At 37.8% G+C, this 15,543-nt stretch overlaps 1 protein-coding gene across 2 annotated transcripts; it reads left to right on the plus strand.

Moving 5' to 3' along the window:
- Positions 1-1,593: 1,593 nt before the first annotated feature.
- ap5s1 (adaptor related protein complex 5 subunit sigma 1) lies at positions 1,594-11,805 on the plus strand. 2 transcript variants are annotated; one of them, XM_043256127.1, is made up of 3 exons: positions 1,594-1,892; positions 2,393-2,684; positions 11,435-11,805. In XM_043256127.1, the coding sequence occupies exons 1-3, from the start codon at positions 1,726-1,728 to the stop codon at positions 11,456-11,458; spliced, it is 483 nt and encodes a 160-aa protein (XP_043112062.1). In that variant the 5' UTR covers positions 1,594-1,725; the 3' UTR covers positions 11,459-11,805. The 2 variants fall into 2 exon arrangements, with proteins under 2 accessions (XP_043112062.1, XP_043112061.1); XM_043256126.1 differs by lacking the exon at positions 11,435-11,805 and adding an exon at positions 3,813-5,445 and having other exon boundaries at positions 1,595-1,892.
- The last annotated feature ends 3,738 nt before the right edge of the window (positions 11,806-15,543 follow it).

Consider the following 15,543-nt stretch of genomic DNA (forward strand, 5'->3'; position numbering starts at 1 on the left):
CACGTGTCTGTTTGGTTAATAAGTGAAAGTGTTATTTGGGCGCTCTCATCAGTACAAGCAAACAAGAAATTAAAGTTTAAGTGTTTAAAATAAGTGCTAAATGTTTAACAGATGTTTATATTAGGATGGTAGAAGAGGTTTCGAGCCGTTGGGCTAGTGCCAAACTTTTAGATACTGTGCATGCAGCTTGAATCCCACCAGACTAAATCATGTAGAGCTTTATTAAATAAACAGTGTTCTTACTCAAAACGGTAATTTGAAATGCGACCATGCACATCTGTTAAAATGTATTCATAATACATCTGACTTTAGACTTTCAAAAGTAGTTTGTCTTAACATTTCAAGGCAAGACACTACAGGCAAAACCTTTTTTTTTTAAATCTGTAGATCCAGAACTTAAATTACAATATACTAAGGTTTCAGTTAAGGGTTATTTTATACATTACATTTCTAAATCTGTGATTTGTTGGTAGATTTTTTTTTTTCTTGATTTAAATTAATTTGTATGTTTTGTGCTGGGAATCAATGTCTAATATTTTCCTCGAGTCAGAAGGCTGAAACTTCACGTTTTGTTTCCTACTTTGGATCTCTGTGGTTTTAGTTTAACCACAGAGAGACAGAAAATAAGTCAAATTTGAGTAAGAGGATCTTACGCATGCTGAGTTTCCTTTGTCATAGTGTTTCTGCTTTGCTAGCCTGCCTCTAAAAATTACCAGAATCGGCTGTAAAGGCTGGAATATTGCCATCATTTTAACCACATCCTTTTTGTGTCACTTTTGCAACAGCAAGTTCTTCTGAACGGGGCCTTGGCTTTTCTTTCTGCCCACTGTCTTCCTGTATCTTTTTTTTTTCGCTCATCGACAGGCTATCAGTTTTATGCTCTATTTTTCTGCACGGGGACATTGATTTTTCTTTTGTTCGTGTCCCAGTCTCTCATGCGCTGGATGCGTCAGACCGATCGTTTGTTATGTGTTTATGTACGCTGACTTTAGCAGGAAGTGGGGGGAGATGCGTGTCCTCCTCTCTCATGGGTTAAGTGAGCATGACCAGCAGTTGCTAAGAAAAACAGCTGTCCTTTGTGTGTGTCAGAGTGCATGTGTTTGAATACGTCCCAATTAGTCTTCTGTCAATGGCACTTTGTATGCGTATAAACATGCTCCTTTGTTTAACATGTACACGTTGGAGAATGTTGTTGGGCGGAGAACTGTACAGTTAATGACTTTTTGCAGTCACTAGGGTACAACTTGCATACCACACAGGATCAGACTGAAGAAAGGACTAATTAGTCTGGTGGTGGCCTAAGAACAGTGTATATACACCACATAATTCACTCCTTAAATTCTCCAAAACATTAAAAGTTTATTTTGTACCACACTTTGTAGGCAACAAAACAGTGTTGTAAAATGAGTAGTTGTAAAACGTCTAAGGTGGATTATTGAAATAAAGTGTTCCAAATATTGCGACAGATTTAAGATAAGATAAGAATTTGTCCCATCCATAGACTTTAAAAGGTCCTATCGTTTTAGCGGAACATCTATCAGTCATCAAAGAGCGCCATCTAGAGTTAAAAAACGGAACTACGCGAGACCGGTCAGCTGATTCGCAGTCATGTGACCAAACACGGAAGAACCCATGCAAGGAGTCACGAGTTTGACACACATTTATTACAAAGTTTACGTTCTCGTGCGTGTTTTCATCGGTGGTTTGTGATATGCCGGATCGGCCATGGTGATTTGCTTCTTAATCCACACGGTGTGTCCGGTGAGCGCGCTCTCCGCAGGCGAGAGTCGGATACTGTACGCGCGCGCGTTCGGACCCGAGACCGGAGACGGTGACTTCACACCGGAGCAGAGGCGACTGATGCAGAAAGAGAAGCTCCACGTGGTGGCGAGGTGAGAGCAGTTCACGAATGTAAACCGTTTTCGCCAAATTCTTACTATCAAATCGACAACTTGAAATGATTACATTTACTAATAAGAGATTTCATTCAAATGTTTCTTTCATCGCGATCGTTTTGTTTATTTTGTTTTGGTGACAAACTTGCTTGAATTATTGAATTATACATACTCATTCTCATGTCTGACTGCTTTCTTCCTATATATTTATAGGAGATTGTATATGTGTATATTGTATATGTGCAAAAATATGTGCAATAACCTCTATCCACATATGTATCCATTATTCCATAGAAGAAATAAATCATACACGTCTGTTAGGAACGACATGAGAGTTAGTAAATGATTATAAAAAAAGTTTTTTTTTAGGTAACTGTCCTGCTATCAATATCTGTATTAGCAAGAGCTGCAGTAACAGTGGTGTTTTGGCAGAAACAATGCATGCTGGCACTTTGTATGTGTACCCATGGGAAGCGCTGCTGTCTTTCCTCTGTCAGGCAGGTGAGGAGTGCTGTGGCTCTGAGTCGGGAGGCCTCGGGCGGTTTGGGTGTGGAGGCGGTGCTGGGTGAGGAGGCCGCAGCTCTGGGTGAAGCTGACAGCGGAGTGTTTTCCCTGGGCGATGCAGAGCTCTTCCCAGACCGCGCTGTTGTTCTGTGGCTGGGGGTTCATTCTCTGGCGTTCACTCTGGTCTGCAGATCACACGAAAACCTGCTGCTCGCAGAGGGAGCGCTTCGCAACATCGCCCGTCACTGCCTGGAGGAGCTACGTCTGCTGGGAACCGGTGCTGAGGTGAGCTTTGCCTGGCCCTAATCATTGTTTTATTGGGGCTGCTCTATTAATATTGCTCATGCACGGGGCTCCAGACTTAAAAAAAAAAGAGTGAAAATGTTCAAATTCAAGGTGTTTTGCACTACAGCTGTGAGTCATAACTTTTTGAAGGATCTGTGTTGTGCATGCATCTGCGTGTTTGTATGTGTGTTGCATGTATGTTTGCGTGTTTAACCCGTTCGCTGTGCTCGTGTGTTTGCATATGGGTCTAACATACAGAACCAACATTTACATTTATCCAATACGATTCATTGAATGAACATCTGACCAAAAAAACGCACGTACGCCTCTCTTTCAGATTTCAGAAATCGTATGAATCTCAAATGATGATAAACTTGCATGCAGATGAATGGTTTCAGCTCTCTGCCTTGTAAACCACTCCTAATTAATGCCATTAACATATAAAATATCACCAGTCACCATAATGTAGTACTATCAATGCTGAAAACAGTTGTGCTGCTCGTTATTTTTGTTGAAACCATGATACGTCTTTTGGACATTTTTCTGATGAATAGAAATTTTGAAAGAGCAGCCTTTTTTTGCAATAATAATAATGAATCTTCCTGACCTCAAACACTACATGGCAGTGTAAAAAAAGTTGTTATTATTGTGCATTTGAGTGACTGTTGTGTGAATGTATTTAAGTTGTTTGGTGTTTTCATTGTATCGTTTCATAGATCCATGCAGCCTAGAGTCTGTAAACCATTGTATTGCTGTTATTGTAAAGCTGAAATTGAACTTCAGTTGAACTCCGGCAGTCTTATAAAGCACTCTGTGTGCAAGTTTTTCTTATGTTTGCTGGCCTAGTTTCTCCACACCAAAAAGACTAGCAGTGGGCTCAATTGAAATGATGAGAATATACATCTCAAACACGATAAGCAGTTAATTACATTGCGATCAATACGTTCACAGAAAAACAATCCAATGAGCTCAGGGGTGTTTATGGCCAAAAATTACTTTATGAACAGGGCTGGAGTTGTTGTCATACAGTGAACAAGAACACATTCACGGCAAATAGGTAGATTGCCGAGTTACTGATTATTCGATGCTACCCTTATTCTCTCTAGCTGACATAGCTGTTATTTTCAGGTGTTGCTGAAAAGTGATCGCGTGGATGCATTGTTGCACAGACTGCTTCCCCACGGTCAGCTCCTCTTCCTCAACCACCGTTTTGCCTCAGCCCTGGATAAAGAGATATCAAGCTACGTGAGCAAATGAAACAGTGTGTGTTGGTATAAACATATTCAGAGAGTAATAAAGCCCAACCCACACTAAAAAAAAGCAGCTTTTGGCATTTTAGTGTGAGGTATACCAAAAGCTGTTCAAGTAAAGCTCTTTGTGATGTCTTAGGAAGAATGACTTTGAAGTAACTTATTAGCTGTCCATAAATAGTCGGTTGATAACATTGTTCATTGAGTTAATTGAATTTATATAATTATTACCGTCTGGCTGGGTCAAAATAAATCCATCGCGGTACATGTATATCTGGCTCTCCTCTAGAGGGCAGTGTTGCATTTTATTAATTGCTGTATGTTTCGCTTTAGTCAAGTGCGTGGCAATTTGAATAATCCTGTAACACTTTCATCTAAAATAATTCAGTAGTTCACAGCAGCGTGTCTGCCAACAGATCTGAGATGGCTGATTGACAAGGCAGTATGACGCCTTGATATCTAGGCCAACGGAGCAATCACGCAATTCCTGAAAATCCGTTTTTAGCCTCTCATTCCCCTGATTTAATAATGACGAGTTACCTCTGTCATCATGCTGTGCCGGGAACGAAGGGAGGGCGAGGACGTCCACTTATAGCAAGTGTGAGGCCAGTCATAACTCACAAGTACCGCGCTTCAATATGTTGACTGGTGAGTATGAGGCTTCTCTGACTTCCTTGTGTCAGATGCCTTCTAGAGTAGAGATGGTTGGCGTTCCTCTTGCATCAAGTATGACAAGAGCACATTTTGGCCAAATGCTCTGTAGCTGTGAAGTGTTGTTTAGACACACTTACACTGAAAGGGCCTATAGCACATTACATGTGATCACAGTAGCGTTTGAATTGAGTAGTTAGCGATGTCTCTGTCTGCACGTCTGTGGATGTAAAATGTTCAGCTGACAGCTTTCAAGGGCTCTATATTTGTATTTTCTAATCACTTTAAATCCACTTAAAATGACTGAAAATTATAGCTTTTCATAACCATGTTTCACCTCTCTCTTATTTTTAGAATATATTTTTTTGCTGTTATGCCCTTAAGATATCCGCTGCTGTCATATGAGAAACCAGCTTTTTTTTTTTGTGATTGTGCTGTTGCAAAATGCGCCGCACAATATGTTAAGATTTGGGACCTTTTTAAAATGAACTGTACCTCTTTGTCCTTATGTTGAGGTGATTTTGAAGCATTTGCAGAGCTGTAGGTGCTACACACAGCCATTACGAATGTGGGTGGTCATATGTTACATTTTTGCTCTAAGAATTGTGGAACAAGCCATTTTGCAAGGATTTTTAGGTTATTGTTATTATTAGAAAGTGTATTTTAATTCAAGGCGATATTGTGAACACAAATGAAACATTTACTGTACTGCTTATTTATTCTCTAAGAAACGATAAATGAATATGGCTATAGTAATAATATCCCAACAGCAGGAAGTGGTAATAAATAACATACACATGAATAATCATAATGTACAGTTTTACCTATATGTTAAAATAAAATGCGTCTTCTTGATCAGGCTTTGGTGTCTTGATTTTAGGTAGAATAATCATTCATATCATAGAATAATCAATAATCATATCATAGTGCTCAGCGTCTCATAACAGCAAGGAAACTGTAACATGAAATTACAAAGGGGCTAAAAAAACCCAGAGAGGGAAGTTTGACTCAGGAGATTAAGATACTTATAATACAGATTTTCTTTACAGTTCTTTTTTTTATTTCTCTTACAAACACATTGCTATTATCCTTTCAACATGATAAATTCAAGTAGGAGACAGTTTGTCCTTAATGGTTACTCCCCTGTTGTTTCAACTGCTTCAAACAACACAACAATATTTAGTGTGTTATTAATTCCGACATATTCATCATGCATCACAAGAGGTTCAAAAAGCCTTGGTTTTAAATGTACGCTTGCACAACACAAACGCAATTATTACAGAAATCATAGAGCGTTTCTTGGCACATTTGGATCCACTTCAGCTGTGAAATCTGTTATTCAGCTGTCTGATGATTCTGTCCTAAATTGGGGAATATTTTTTTCTCCCAGGTCTTGATGAAAGCCTCAAGTAATCACATTTAAATTGTGCTTCAGTGTATGCCGAGTCTCAGCTCTAACCGTAGTAGTGTTATTATTACTGTCACTCTCTTTTACCCCTTCATAATAAAATGTCTGTCATTTAACAGGTGTACATTTCCCTCTAGAAGAACTTTTTAAAATTGAACCTTCATTATGTTAAATCTTGGGTTTTTGGATCTAATCTCAAACATAAGTAAATTAAGCACAGAGATGAAACTTGCATAATCACAAACTCAGAGAATACTTCACCTGAAAATGAAAACCTGATGAAAATGCACTCGTCCTCGGGCTTTCAAAGATGTAAATGAGTTTGTTTCTTCATCTCAATAGATTTGGAGAAATTTAGCCTTGCATCACTTGCTCACCAATATATCCTCTAAAGCGAATGGGTGCCGTCAGATTGAGAGTCCAAACAGACTCCAGTCAAGTAACGTCTTGCTAAGCAAAGAGCTGTGTGTTTGTAAGAAACAAAAACATGATTAAGATCTTTTCAACTTCAAACTGTTGCTTCTGGCTTAAATGCAACTCCTCTATCCATAATATTGCTTTCTCCATTTTAAGTGTCTTAGGGCAGAAATTTGACAGATAACAGAGACTTGAGAGGATGGACTTTATGGTTTATGGGCTATGCTATATGTATCGCATTTTAGTCAAAAGCAACGTTTTGAAGTTAAAAATGTTTTAATGATGGATTTGTTTATATGCTTCTTTTTATTTGCCAATCGATGGCCCGGGTTTTTGTTTCTTAGAGCTGTTTGGGCTCTCATTCTGACGGCGCCCATTCGCTGCAAAGCATTCATTGGTGAGCAAGTAACACAAAATTTCACCAAACAACCTCCTCTACATTCTGAGGTTAAGATAATCTAGAATTTTTGGGTTTCATGTCTGAATGTGCATTATTAATCAGTCTTTGCTCGTCTTACATAGTTCATAGTTTCAACCAAACATATTAGAGTTATATCTGGACATAACTTACATGCTGGGTTTTATTTGCACCCAAAGTTATTTAGACTGAAATTCTGTAGACACAACTTGTGCACAAGATACAGTTTTCACATGAAATCCACAAGAAAACCCCAGTTTTGTCAGTAGCTTTAAAGTTCTTAAGGAGCACAGTGGTTCCAGGTTTTTTTCTTTTCTTTTCTTGTATCAGTAAATGACTGATACAAACTTCCTCTGCCATTTTGTACATCACAACTCCTACACACTTCCTTTGAAAGGTAGGATGTTTTTTTTCCCTTCATGTTGTGTGTGTGTTTTTTTTTTTTTGAATAATGAAAAACAATATTCAGCATTCAAGAACAAACAAAGCAATGCAGTCGGTGCGTGTTTGAGGTTCAGACTGTCAGTCTGGCTGCACAGCTGAACTTCAAACTAAATTAATTTAAATTGTCTCATTTAGACTCAAACTCCTGAAGACAGTAGGTGTCTTTAAATGTTTCCACTGACCATTTTTATCAATGAAAGCCAATGAGGGCTTTAGGGAAACATTAGTGGAACATTTGTAGCGAAGTTAAAAAGGGGATTGAAGGGGAAAAAAAAAGAATGAAATAAGTCTCAGCTGTCAGATCTTCCCACCTCCATTCCTGGTTTACTCTAGGAGTGGGATTTTGCTTTTTTTTAAATTTTTTTTACTGAACAGCAGGGTTTTCCTTTTTAGGAGGAGGAAGAAACAGAATTATTTATTCAACACTTTGAACAAGGATCTTTACTCAGAAAGAGAATTTTATGTAAACAACCAGGGAGGGTCAGAGCCGTGGCGTAGCGTCTGTGGTGCTCGTTTGGGAAACGTGAATTTGAGCATGGCTCCTCGCCATCATTTCCTGCCCTTTCAACACTATTTCAACATTGCTGTTAATAAAATATGACGAAAATAAAAAAAAAATCGACAACTGGAGAGGGAGCTGTTATGTTAATGTTTTATTGGAACAGTGAGAGGTGGTTTATTCAACTCCTCTGTGCATTGAAATGTCTTAGCTGTAAATTGGTGTGATTATTCTGTTTGTCACAGTTGTGAAGGAATAATTGAAGAGCCCATCCAAATTTTTCATTTCATATCTATCAATGCGACTCTCAAGTAGGCAAGCGCATGTTTTGAATTGTGGCCTTTGAGAGTATCTTTAGGATATTATCGATGTTTTTATGCTCTCTTCTTTTTCTCTCCCTGCATCAACCTCATTTGAATTCTTGGTGCAAGCGGGGGATTAAAAACAGTATTATTGTTTGATGCATTCTGCTTGACTCACTATTTTCTCACATTGTCGATTATAAAACACATGACCTTCATTTTTCTTTAGATAATACCTAATTGCTAATTACATGGATTATTATATCTTTATATAAAAATAACTAGTTACATAAAACAAGAAAACTAGATCAGTGCTTAAAATAAATTGACAGCTAATCTAAGCTGATTATGTAGATATAATGCTAAGTGATGTAACCCAGTAATGAATCTGAAGACCTGTTTGTTTGCATCCATGCGGGCTCAAATGAGCATGATGCGGCAAAAAAAAAAAAGGGCTTCATTTGACTGAGCAGATAGACAGACTCGAATCAGTGAAGGGTTTTTTTCCCCGTCGCTGAGCATACAGAAATCAAAGTTTCTAACCATTAAATATGAAAACAGAAATCAAAGCGAAGACATAAAACAATCTTGCTTGTCGCAGACTCTGATTTGACTGACAATGTCGCTTGTCGTTTCAGAGTTATTCGGGGAAGACTTGTGCAGAAATCTTCCACAGCACAATGCAAGTAGATTGAGAAAGTGATTGAGTGAGTCTGAAATATCTGCTTTGTTGCACTTTTGGCTTTCTGAGCAAGCCTGCAGGGGTTTTATGAGACTCTTGACCAGTCCAAAAGTGAAGTATTTTTCCAAACCCTCTTGATATATGCCATAAACCTTGGCCCGAGAAATGCCTCTCCATAATTCTCCCTCAAACATTTCAATCATCATTTTTCCATTCCCTGAGATGTGTGTTTCTTCAGTTAGGACTGAATGGCATGATCCTTCATTAAAATGCTGTCATGACATTAACGTAAACAATTTGCCTGTTATGAGAGTGTACGGATGTGTTTTGTTTCTTTTAGCTTGTGTTGTTGTGGAAATTAGTTTTTTTGTTTTTGTTGGTGTGTTTGTCAAATGCACATAGTTAAATTTTGATTAGTATTCATTGTTCAGTGTTTAATTACTTTTGTAAGAAATTACAGATGCAGATTAGGAAGCACAGGAAGAAATGCCTGTTGGTCTACAAACAAAAAGTATGTTTAAATACATCTTACAGATTTCATGAAATTATTTTCTCCAAATCAAGTTCTTTCTTCATTATATATTACAGAATGTGGATAACCAAACAGTTGTTGGTGCCCATTGACTATATTACATTTTATATATATATATATATATATATATATATATATATATATATATATATATATATATATATATATATATATATATATATATATATATATGTATATGTGTGTATGTGTGTGTGTGTGTGTGTGTGTGTGTGTGTGTGTGAGTGAGTGACCGGTTTGGAACAACTTTAAAATTCATCGGTCAGTTATAAGAATATCTAAATATTTTATTTTTAATAAAAGGACATTGGTAATTGTTTCTCAGAGCTCAATAACTAGGGTCATTTTATTTATTAGACCAGGAACTGTCACTGGGGAGTTACCCTAAGGTACAAAAGCTCAAAGGAACGTCTTTGTACCTTATTTGTAACTAGTACATATTAGTACCTTTTGAAAAGAATATTGGCCCAGTGACATCTTTGTACCCTTTTGAAGACTCTTGAAATATAAAAATTGAAATGAAATAAAATATAAAATGAAAGCTTATTTCAAAACTTGTGCAAAAATCTTCCACAGCACAATGCAAGTAGATTGAGAAAGTGATTGAGTGAGTCTGAAATATCTGCTTTGTTGCACTTTTGGCTTTCTGAGCAAGCCTGCAGGGGTTTTGCCTTTTGAAAGAGTGCTGGCCCAGTGACAGCTTTGTACCCTTTTTTATCTAAGATTGCTGAAATCTAAAAATTTTAATGAAATAAAATATAAAAAGTAAGCTTATTTTAGCAGGTTGTCAGTGCAACATATCTGGATTTTGTATAAAGTTGAAGTACTAAAATAACAAAGCTAAATAAACGTAATAAAAAAGCCCCCAATATCGACTAAACAAAAATGAATAAAACTCACACAAAAAAAAGGAAAATTTCATTTAAAATACAAATGAACACTAACCGACTGAACAGCAGCCACTGTTAATGCTGATTGGTTCAGGGAGTTATTTATTGTGCACAGGCCTGGTAGAGAATGAGACCTTGTGTAGTGAGTCAGCGCTTTTAATCGTATGTTTTTCTTTTTAAACCTTGGAAGTTCTCACACCTTCTTTTCTTCTGACATCTCCATATGGGCATGGAATCACTCATCTTTTTTTCCAGTTTGGTGTTGATTTGCCCCAGCAAAAACACACAGTCCAAAAAGCCAACAGTGTGCGCACCAAGTTGAACATCACGGCTTGTAAAAACAAAAAATCAATTGCATTTATTCATGTTCCCCGAGACCCAATACTTGCATAATGAAACATTTGTCATTGAGCATGTTTAAAGTATGTCATCAAGTTGAAATTTGATTTCAGTTCTCACAAGACTAGGAAAAATCATGAACTTAAAACATAATATTTCATCAAGGGCCTTGGTGTCTCTGAGACCTCAAACAGAAGATTGGTTGTGAATTCAGATGAGTGCAGAACAGTGCTGGTTGAAAGGCCTTTTGAATATGTGAGTGTGTGTTAGCAATGAATGCATCCTTATCTGTGTAAGTGCAGTATCTCTGTAAACCGTAAAAGACGGTGTTGATTGCTGTCACTTCTTCAGGAGCTGTTTCTTCTGACAGCGACGGGCTCTTACCCAACTCTTTTCTCTGCTGAATAAAAGAGGACAAGCATTTGGGTTTAGCTTAAACTAAACTTCAGTGATGTTTCTGATTTAAGCTGGGATCTTTTTGTACAGTTGCTGGAGCTGCTTTCCTCGGGGCTCTATGTGCTGTTTACTACTCTAGAGAGCATGTCCTCGCAACTCAGGATGACATCGGTAGGGGACACAGACATACTGATTATTCATCCCTTTGTACATCAACACTCCTTCGTCATTTTTCCTATCCATCAAGCGCGAGGGGGAGAAACAGAGATGTTGCGCGGTAGACTGAAACGGAACGCTCTTTTAGATGAAGATGGAGGGGCCAGGTCTTCCTTCCAGCTCGTTTGCTGCTCACCAAGGTACATAGACGCGCACATACACAACATAAGAGAAAAAAAAGACAGTGTGCCCATGTGCCTGTCTTTTTGTGTGAGGAGCAGAGAGCGAGAGAATGAGAGCATGTGTGATGTTTATCTCTGAATAAATAAATCATTTTGTGATTCACAGATGGCTCACTGCAGCAGTGGATGAGGATGGTCTGTCTGGATGTGTCGGTGTGTGTGTTTGTCCAACCGATGTCACATTATTCCTGATGGATTTTGTTCCTGTTAGGTGACATGGAGCCATCTGGGGGATCCTGCAGTGAGCGTGTGTATATCTGAAAGGTGAAAGTGAGAAAAGGAGAAACAAATAGCTGTATCAACGCTGAGGTAAAGTGGCTCCGAAAAGTCACTAATTAAAAGGGACAATAAAAAATCTATATGCATTATGTAACAGAACAACGAAGCAAGTGACAATAAAAACGAAATTGCTTTTAGTTTTGAAAAAAGAAATGCGTTTCAAAAGAGTATTTGCATTAAAAAAAAAAATCAAATATATACTAAATGACGTTTTTACATGCCTTACTGCACGTTTCGATACAGTTTCAAAGTGATATGTCCACGGAATGGCACTAAAACACAGGCTCAATGCGTGAACCCTGAACCCTTTATTACATTGATATAGGCATGTATTGGGGCCAAGCAGAATTGAAATATCCATGGACTGTTGCTAAAAGTTAATACTCTATCATGTTGTAAATGTACCCTAAACCTTAAACCTATCCGACAGTGTTAACAAATGCAAAACTGATTATATTATAATTAAATTCACTTCTTTTTCACAAGGGATTGCAATGGTTTCCCGGTATCTGTAAATGTGACGTGAGTATCCCAATTTTTTGGGGGGGGCCACTGTAAATGTATTATTGATGCCAAAGAACTTGTGTGTGTGTGTGTGTGTGTGTGTGTGTGTGTGTCTAAAATATCCTAGCCTGCTTACACACACACACAGCGAGGAATATGCCCTGGTTAGCATGATTCTGTCATTGGTGTCAGCACCCAGTCTGTCTGCAATGTCACATTACTATCAATAGAGGACATGACGGCAGAGAGGGAAAGAGAGACTCCAAATATCCTAGTCATTGAGCACGACACGCATCTCAAGACATGCATTCTCTGTCTCTCTGTGTAAGTGTCTCTTCGGGACACACTACAGGTGGAGTGATGGGAAGAACTTCTCTGAGGAAGCTCTCACTTGCTCAGTTTTGCAAGAACAGATGTGTTGAACTGCTCACAATGAGTTCTCATTTCTGCCTTGAAAATCAGCTTATCCTCACAAGGAGAGCTGTACAGCTCTTCTGCATTTCAAAGAGAAGACAGCTGCAACTGGCAATGATTGGCCTTTATATTAGCTAGAAAGATCATTCAGCAGATATCCGGACATTGTGAGATTCATAAAACCCTTGCCACTTGGCTGTTGAATAGAGGACATTCTACACAGTGCTCGTTCTGACATTTACTAGATAGTACATCTATTCATTAGTTTGTATTATATTAGATACCGGTATTAGAAATATTTAAAAGAAATGACCACTAGTTTTTAGAGTTTATATGTGTGGAAGGTGTGAGTTTCATTCCTGTGGAGAATGAAATGTGTTCTTTAGATGTGAATAAGCAATGGTGTGAATCATCTGTGTGGAGGATAAGTGGTTGTATCTTCTCTTGAGTGGAGGAGGTGTGGTTGAGTTTCCAATCTAGCGCTCAGTCTTGCTCTGGATCTCTACCTTCCTTTATAAAATTGAGTTCCAACTGTAATCAAACAGACCGGAATCAAGGTACAAAAATAAGTCCAGTGTGCTCAGAATTTCTGTGAAATGTATATGTTTAAAGGTAATCTTTGATGGGGAAAAGTGGGATTTTAAAAGTACTTGCAATTTAGAAATGTCAAAATACTATTGTAAATAGCTATTTCATCATAGAAACATTTACAAAGAGCAAATAATAGCTGCAGATCTATGTGTTTTTGCAACGGTTCTCACCTTTTAATATTTCTGAAATTGAAGTGTGCTTTGGATGAACTAATCAAGATCTTCATGGTCATATATTTGAAAACATAAAATGTATTCCAATTAAAGTGCTTTAGCACTAATTCTTTGCCACACTGTAGCTTAAATATTGTGAATACTCAAACCAACAGAAAATGTTCTAGGAATGTTTTGCTAACGTTGAGTCATTCCTAAATATTTAAAAATGTTTTGTTGGTTATATGACCATTAAGAGAGCATTCCGTTCAATTCCATCGCTTTGCAAACATTATGTAAACATTACTTTAGAATATTTTCGGAACATTATGAAACATGTAGTAGCACCACAAAATAAACGATTCAGTAATTATAATGTTTTAGAAAGGTAGTATAGGAGATTTGGTTCAAAAACAGATTTTGTTATGCTATCTCGACAGCACTCAAGTTAAACCCAGCCCCCAAAAAAGTCGTCAAATCAAAACGTTCGGTCTGAACATTACAATAAGCTGGCTGAACTGCCCATCAAAATATGTATTTGTATACCTCTGCGCATGCTGTTTGTGCCGACATGATACATCGTCAGTGCGTTCCAGCGAGAATGAAAGGTGCTGTTATTGTAATGTTCTCTCACTGAGCACATTCTTGTGGTTTGGAGGAGGCATGGCTTTGCAGAGCGATTTATGTTTTCAAGGCTAACTTGTTATCGCTAGCTTTTCTGAAATCGCCTACCCTACCTTTAACAAGGTGTTAATAATATTGTTTGAGAGCAAAATTGAAGATCAGATGTCTTTGAACGCATATAGTCTTAACTTAACGTAACTGGATAAATGTTTGTTCAGAACTTTCAGAAAACCTTGCCAGAACATTACCAAATATTCTGAGAACGTTCCCTGTTAATTTGTATTGTGTTCACACTGAAAATTCCATAAAGAAAAATGTATTTCAAAAACCCTGACGATGCACTTAATTAACCCAAGAAATGAAGTGTGAAAAGTTGTATCCTTCATGCACTCAGCTGTCGGTGCTTTTGACTCTGAAGCTGAATGACACAATAACCATAGAAATTCTTACACTAGACTACATAGTACATAGTACAAGTGGATAATGTATGGTATGTCGTTTGGGACACAATCAGAGATGCCACTTTAACAGCTGTTCCTAATTAACGCAACATATCAGCACATCTGCTGCATCGAAAATAACCCTGCTTTATATGTAATACAGCATAATCTCGATAGAAAGCGAGAGAGTTACGAACAGGATTGAGCGCCCTCTAGTGTTGCGGATGTATTAGTGTCACCTAAATCATGTGCTGAAGTCGTGGGTCTTTGTGCATATCACATTTTTTCAGGCACGTACTCCATTTTAGACATTCTGTCCACCTCATTTTTAACATAATAGAGGGCACAGACCTTTAATTTGTAATTTGTTGAAGCCATGTGTGAAGCTTCCAGTTTTATCTGCATCTAGTTATTTTAGCTGTATTATACATTATGTTGCCTGATATTTCAAACTGTTATTGTATAATTTTCCTTTATTATTGTAATTATAAATAGGCTGGTTTGTAGCACAAATAGTTTTGCTGTTTACTGGACTTTGTTGTTCTTATAATATTTGACACAAAGTGGTTAATGTATCATAAATCTTCACATAAAAATAAGGTGTGCATACCCTCCCGTCAAAACTTCTTGGCAGTTCAAAAAGTGTTTTGTTGTTTCTTTTTACTTTAGTACAGAAAGGCTCATGTGCACACACACACACACAAGCGCCAATACAGTAATGGAGTGTAATGGTGTGTGTCTGCAGGATATCGGCCCTTCAGATTCCATTAAGCGGGAATGTGCTGATATCACATAGCAGGGGCTGATGGGATATGTGGGTGTGGCAATGCTAGCATTCATCAAAGTAGACTCATGTTGTTGAGCTTGAAATATAATTAATGTTAAAGGTTGGTAATTGATTTATGGCTGTGTAATGGCTGCTGTGAGGATGCATTTCCGTAGCGCGAGCGCTCCTGTGCAGTGCAGGGATGCATTAAAACACAGCTGTTGTCTGGAGAGCTCTTCATTAGCCTCAAGCACATTTTAATTTCAGACTTGACCACACTCTACCGTACGGCATATAACGCTCATGCATTCACAACTGAAACTTGGTTAATGTGTGTTTGGAGAGTAATTAAAAGAGCCAAGTGTGAGATGACTAATGAGTTGATGATCGCAACCATCACTTTAGGTTTTGCATGACATTGCGTTACTGTCTTTAAAATCGCAGA

This window comes from Puntigrus tetrazona, chromosome 13 (genome assembly GCF_018831695.1).
Source record: "Puntigrus tetrazona isolate hp1 chromosome 13, ASM1883169v1, whole genome shotgun sequence".
Taxonomy (NCBI): Eukaryota; Metazoa; Chordata; class Actinopteri; order Cypriniformes; family Cyprinidae; genus Puntigrus; species Puntigrus tetrazona.

What these genes read in the sequence shown, in the direction of transcription:
- ap5s1 (XM_043256126.1), top strand. Translation starts at nt 1,726, where the DNA reads ATGGTGATTTGCTTCTTAATCCACACGGTGTGTCCGGTGAGCGCGCTC. An exon ending in AAGCTCCACGTGGTGGCGAG is followed by an intron (nt 1,893 to 2,392) that starts GTGAGAGCAGTT and finishes TTCCTCTGTCAG; the next exon opens with GCAGGTGAGGAGTGCTGTGG. An exon ending in TGCTGGGAACCGGTGCTGAG is followed by an intron (nt 2,685 to 3,812) that starts GTGAGCTTTGCC and finishes TGTTATTTTCAG; the next exon opens with GTGTTGCTGAAAAGTGATCG.